The sequence below is a fragment of the Carlito syrichta genome, unplaced genomic scaffold (genome assembly GCF_000164805.1).
Source record: "Carlito syrichta isolate Samal-C Ts95f unplaced genomic scaffold, Tarsius_syrichta-2.0.1 Scaffold315142, whole genome shotgun sequence".
Taxonomy (NCBI): domain Eukaryota; kingdom Metazoa; phylum Chordata; class Mammalia; order Primates; family Tarsiidae; genus Carlito; species Carlito syrichta.
The window spans coordinates 252488-258487 of NW_007259238.1; the positions used below are offsets into that span (position 1 = coordinate 252488).

At 49.9% G+C, this 6000-nt stretch overlaps 1 protein-coding gene across 1 annotated transcript in view; it reads right to left on the minus strand.

The window, feature by feature from the left end:
• PLEKHA2 (pleckstrin homology domain containing A2) overlaps window positions 1-5601 on the minus strand; it is a 52388-nt gene extending 46787 nt beyond the window's left edge. The window contains exon 1 of the mRNA XM_008072354.1: window positions 5444-5601. Coding sequence (XP_008070545.1) covers window positions 5444-5584 — 141 coding nt within the window. The 5' untranslated portion in view covers window positions 5585-5601. The remainder of the gene's footprint in view (window positions 1-5443) is intronic.
• Window positions 5602-6000: the final 399 nt, after the last annotated feature.

A 6000-nucleotide genomic window follows, 5' to 3' on the forward strand; every position in this document is an offset into this window, starting at 1 on the left:
ACATTCATAGAGTTAGAGCCAAGGGCTGCCTGATACAGACACATGAAAGCCCAGGTCCCTCAGCACAACTCAGAGGCATGACTCACCAAGCTCCCTGCAGGCCCAGCTCAAATCTACCCTTGTGACTTCTGCCCAAGCGCACAACCATGTCTGGCCTCCTCCCTTCCCTGTCCTGCCCCAGGTCTCTTTGCAGTCCCCACGGGAACATTTCCTTAACAAAAAAACTTGCCTACAAATCCCTGTCTCAGCGCCTGACTCCTTGTTTCAGGGTCTTCTTCGGGGGACCCCAACTTTAAACACCCTCTAACCAGGTGCGCTCACCTCACCTCTGCCCCCTCAATGACTGTTGTCTCCCTCACCTGGAACCCTTCCTCTTCCTCTTCAACTCCAGGTCCTCCATCTTCCCCTATGGGCAGCAGCAAAGGAAAATGGCAACCCCTTCTCCTTCAACCAAAATACCGGCATCTGGGCATTGGCACTGGCAACTTCATGACATGCTATCTTAGCCATATCACTCTACTTACGGCAGGATAAGTGTAACAGTCAAATGAGATCTTGTAAGTGAAAACACTGCAGAACCTACAACATGCTCTACAAATGTCAATGATGTGTAATAAAAATTAATCTCGTGCAACCCTCCTTCAGGTGCCCTCCCACTTGGGAGCTTTTTTGACTTCTTAATAAACTCCTGCTTTCTCACCAAAAAAAAAGCCACAAAACTAATCTCATCATTCAAGACCTGGATCCAGGGCCACCTCCTCCAAAAAGGGGGCCCCAGCTCTCCCCCACCCCCACATCTCCCTTGTACTTCATCTACTGCCCCAACTCCAGTGTAAGCTCTGTGAGGGCAGAGACTCTGTCTTGTTCACTGCTCTAACTGCAGCATCTAGGATTAGTACCTGGCACATCGAACAAATACAGTAAACAAGAGTTAAAATATACTGCTGAACTCCAGGATCTCTCCCTATTCTCAGGCCTTCAGGAAATGAAGGACTGAAAGGTGACGTAAGGATGACCCACAGCACCCACACTCCAGAGGAGAAATGGCTTGCCTGAGACACACATCAACTCAATGGCAGAGCCGAGATTGCAACCTTCATCTCTTGTCTCCCAAGCCTGAGAACTTTCCATAGGGGACTCCACCTCCAGGCCCTACATCTTCCCCGCTATGGGCAGCAGCAAAGGAAAATAGCAACCCTTTCTTCTCCAACCAAAATACTGGCATCTGGGCATTGGCACCAGCAACTTAATGATATGCTATCTTGTAAAGACGCACTGGGGTGATTAGCACCATAGTTCTGTGTATGTTGCTTTTCATCACCCCAACGAACCCAGAAACTTCCTGGTGGCAAAGACCTCATTGAATTCACCTTCTATATCATCTACAGGACCTCACGCAGGACTGAGCATGGGTAGCAGTAGAAGACAAAGGTGAGGATGAACACTCACGTCAGACAGACCTGGCACAACTCCAACCCTGTCCCCATCACCCTTGCAACCCAGACCAGAGTGATAATAGGCCTGAGGTCCTAGGATTACATGGGATAACATATGCAAAGCATTTCACACAATGGCTGGCACATGGTAACCATGTAGTAGGTACAAGTTGCAGTTGTAATAGTAATGGCTAGCCGGGCACGGTGGCTCATGCCTATAATCCCAGCACTTTGGGAGGCTGAGGTGAAAGAACTGCCTGGGCCCACTGGCTCCAGACCAGCCTGAGCAACTTGGTGAGACCCCATCTCTACAATAAATCAAAAAATTAGCCAGGTGTGGTGGCTCGTGCCTATAATTCCAACTACTTGGAAGGCTTAGGCAGAAGGATCACCTGAGCCCAGCAGGTCCAGGCTGTGGTGGCCGTGAGCATGCCACTGCACTCCAGCCTGGGTGACAGAGTGAGAGACTCCTACTCCAAAAAAAAAAAAAAAAAAGCCGGGTCAGTGGCTCAGCCTGTAATCCCGCGCCTTTGGGAGGCTGAGGTGAGTGGATTGCCTGAGCCCGCGGGTTCGAGACCCGCCTGGGCAACTTGGTGAGACCTCATCTCTACAATAAATCAAAAATTAGCCGGGCGTGGTAGCACACACCTGTAGTTCCAGCTACTTGGAAGGCTGAGGCGGAGGGATTGCTGGAGCCCAGCAGGTCGAGGCTGCGGTGGCCGGGAGCGGCCACTGCACTCCAGTCTGGGTGACAGAGTGAGACTCCAACTCAAAAAAAAAAAAAAAAAGTAATAGCACCACAATAGTAAGAAAGGCTCAATGAACACCAGCTACCAGGTGGCTTAAAGAGGCAAAGAGTAGACACCTGGGCCCCAAAATTCCACACTTATTAGTGCCTTTTAGATAATTAAGATACCATATCAGGAGTCTCCTTTTATTTTATTTTTTTTAGTCGGGGTCTCACTCTATCACCCAGGCTGGAGTGCAGTAGCATGATCACAATGATTATGGCTCATGGCAGCCTCAACTTCCTAAACTCAGACAATCCTTCCACCTCAGCTTCAAAGGCACACACCAACACACCCAGCTAAATTTTTGTAGAGACGAGGTTTCACTATGTTGCTCATGCTGGTCTCGGGGGCCTCCTTTACTCCATAAAACTAAGATTTTCAATGACCAAAGTTTCCATTGCCTCTCCCCACAGGGACAAACCAAAATCCTGTTTTGTTTGAGCAAACTAAAATCCCCAGACCAAACTCCCCCCTCTGCAGAGCTTCCCTTTGGGTCTGGCCCTGTCCCCAGTCCCAGGAGAGCAGGGTCAGGCATTCCACACGTCCTAAAGGCCGCCTCATGACAGCCTTCTTACCTGGCCCCCTTTAGTGTGTTCATTCACTCAATCAACGAGCACGTGTTTATCACATGCTGAACACTGGATCCAACAGTAAACCAGAGGAGCTCCCCACCCTCAAGGCCTTCCCAGTCCCAGGAGTCCTCTAGCTTCTCTTTCTTCACCAGAGACTACCTGTGCAGGTTTCCATAAGACGCCTGGCTCATTCACAGCAGTAATGGCAGGGGCACCAGAGGCATTAACTGCAGGGTTAGAATCCCGGCTCTGCCACCTTCTTATTATGTAACTGTAGGCAAATTTCTTCCCCCTCAGCCTCACCTACCTCACCTTTAGAAAGAGGACAATTATACCTACCCATTAGACTAGTCAAAATGAAATGAAAACCCCAACGAACTGTGCTTGGCACACCATAATACATGTCCACTAATACCATTTTACAACTTAACCAAAATATCCATTCTCAAATCTAGAGTAGCCATTCGGCTGTTCACACAACAAAGAACCAACCCAAACACTGCAGAAATGAAATGCTCTGAACTACTGCTGTGTCACAGCAAGGCCATTCCTTGTTGGGCATATGCCAGGCTAGCTGCCCTACCGCTTCCTGGGAAAATATGGAGAATCCCCAGCAGTGGGTCGCAGATGGTTCTATTCAGTAATACAAATGCGAAGAAGCTTCTCACACAGGGCATCCTGAGAGCTCAGCTGGCAGGAAGGGGCAGGAGCCTGCCCTAGGCAGGTGGAACCTGCCACCAAAGTGGACTCCAGAGAGCCCACAAGGTAACCCGTAGCACAGTAGCCACAGCTAGGGCAGGTTTGCTGCCCAACGGACAATCAAATCAAGGGTAGGTCAGAGTGAGGGAGATCCTGACAACTGGAAACATTTAAGATCCAAGACTGTGACACTGCCGCCCTGGGTGATCTGTCACTGACAGCTAGACTCTCAGTCTGTGACCCAGAGTATGAAGAAGGATCCAGCTCTCAGGAGAGGCAGCTGGCAAGCGAATGTGGGTCAAAAACAGCCCTAGTAGGGAAGCATGGCAAGAAGCAGGTAAATCAAGACAAAAATTCACTCATAGGGCTCGCACTAACAGGCAGGTGAGCAGGAGAAGGCATGCAAAGGAGGAATAACAGAAAGGGAATTGTAAGACCCAGAGTCTGCCAGTCATCCAGGGCTCATCCCTGGTATACCAAAAGCTAAATCTAATGGCAATGAAGGCTTCACTCCAAGCTCCACTATCAGTAGAAAAAGGGTGCCTCAAATGCTACTTTCTTTCACAATGGATTTGTTGACCCCGCTGTGGGTGCCTGTGCAAAGACAGGAAAGATAATATCACAGAGCCAGAAGGCAAACCAGGACCAGCACACGGAGAGAGGCAAGCCTAGCAGGCTGAGTCAAGTCCATACACAGGATTCATTCTTAATACTCAGTGCTTCAAACAAAAATAAACGACAGGTTTCCCAGGGCGTAGAGTGAAACATGGGGCATGATTCTCTTTAGGGTTAGGTCTTGAGGGGAGAAGGCGATTGGCAGCAGCTGCCTTTCTGAGTATGTGTTCTGCATCCATAGTGTTTTCCTTTGGCCAAGAAATCTAAAAGACAAATGTCAAAGGCCACTAGAAGGCTAGTCCCCGGATAATGGCCTAGAGATTCATAGGACTCTTTCTACATCACATCCTAAAGCACAGACCCATTCTCCAACACTGTCTTTTCTCTTCCCAAACCTCCGGACCAGAGCCAAACCCCAACCCCACCAACCTTCTTCATCCCTGCACAGCCACGAGCCGTGATCTTGCTTCCAGTCTTTGAAGGTTCGTTCTACCACACTGCTCTGGTTTGGGAAGGAAAGCTCTAACAGATCAGGGCCAGATTAAAAAAAGACTTGAGATCCCAAATCAGGTGTAAAGCAACACTCTTCCAGAACACTGATGACTCCAGGGACTCCCAGACACAGCAATAAAACATCAGTGGCCCCATCTTTGTGTCTGACCTCCCCAGCCAAGATGCCAAGCAAGTCACCCTAATGCTGGCTGTGTCCTTGCCTGAGTCCACTGCAATGTGTGACACTCAGTCTCCTTATCTGCAGCATGGGGAAACAAAACTGGGTGACCTCCAAGGGCACCTCCAATCCAGGATGCTAGGACTTCCTGATTCAGGACAACAAAGAAGTCCAACATGTGTCCAGCTCAAGGAACCAGGTCACATTCTCTGCTGGGGAGGGGCCCCAGACTGGAAGAGCAGGAGTAGCCACCAGGCCACAGCCCTAGTAAGAAAGACGGTGGGAAACAAGCCTTGCCTTGGAGCCTAGTTCCAGCTGGGCTGGCCTCTGCCTGACTTTTGCAAGTGTTCAATTCCTGTGTGTGAGCAAAGACACCAGAATGCAGGGTCAGGAGAGCTTCTTTCTCCCCTACCTAGACCTGAGATGGTTTCTCTCTCTCTCTCTCTCTCTCTCTCTCTCTCTCTCTCTCTCTCTCTCTGGTGTGCGCGTGTGTGCGTGTGCGTGTGCGTGTGCGTGTGTGTGTGTGTTAGAGCTCCCCCCCCTTACTGACCAGCAGATGCATGGTGCTCACAACGATGTACCCTGGAGGCCAACCTGGGTGCATTCCTCCTGGGTAGTGATGGGCAGTCAGCCGCCCTACCCACCCCCATGGCCTCTTACCTGGGGGTTGTCCATGTACCAGAGCAGGCAGTTGGCCTGGGTGTCCAGAATGAAGTACCTCCGCAGAAACTTGCCACTGTTCTCATTCTCCTCGATGTCCAGAAACCCACAGATTCGGTTCTGCCGATCCACATAAGGCATTCCTGGGCTCTGCTCACATCACCCTGCATGGCAAGAAGGAGGTACAGGTGAGGAGGGTGTTGCAGGCTCTACCCCTGGCCCTGTAGGAACCTCTCCCACCTCTTCAAGAAGCTGGGCTGAGATTCTCTCACCAGCTTCCTTCTCTAAGACACCCCAGACCTTGGAAAACTCTATCTAAGCTAGGCTAAGCAGTCATCAAAATCCATTCACACGTACTCAACCAACTTTACCATGTGCCCAGCAATGGTTAGGCACTTTACATACAAAGAAGCTATAAGCCTAGACTTCAGATCAAGGGTCTGCATCCATATTCCAGTTCTGGGCACATTAATTGTATGACCAGAAATTATTTTACCTCTCTGTACCTCAGTTTCTGCACCCGTACAATGGGGATAATCATAGTATGCCTCATAAGA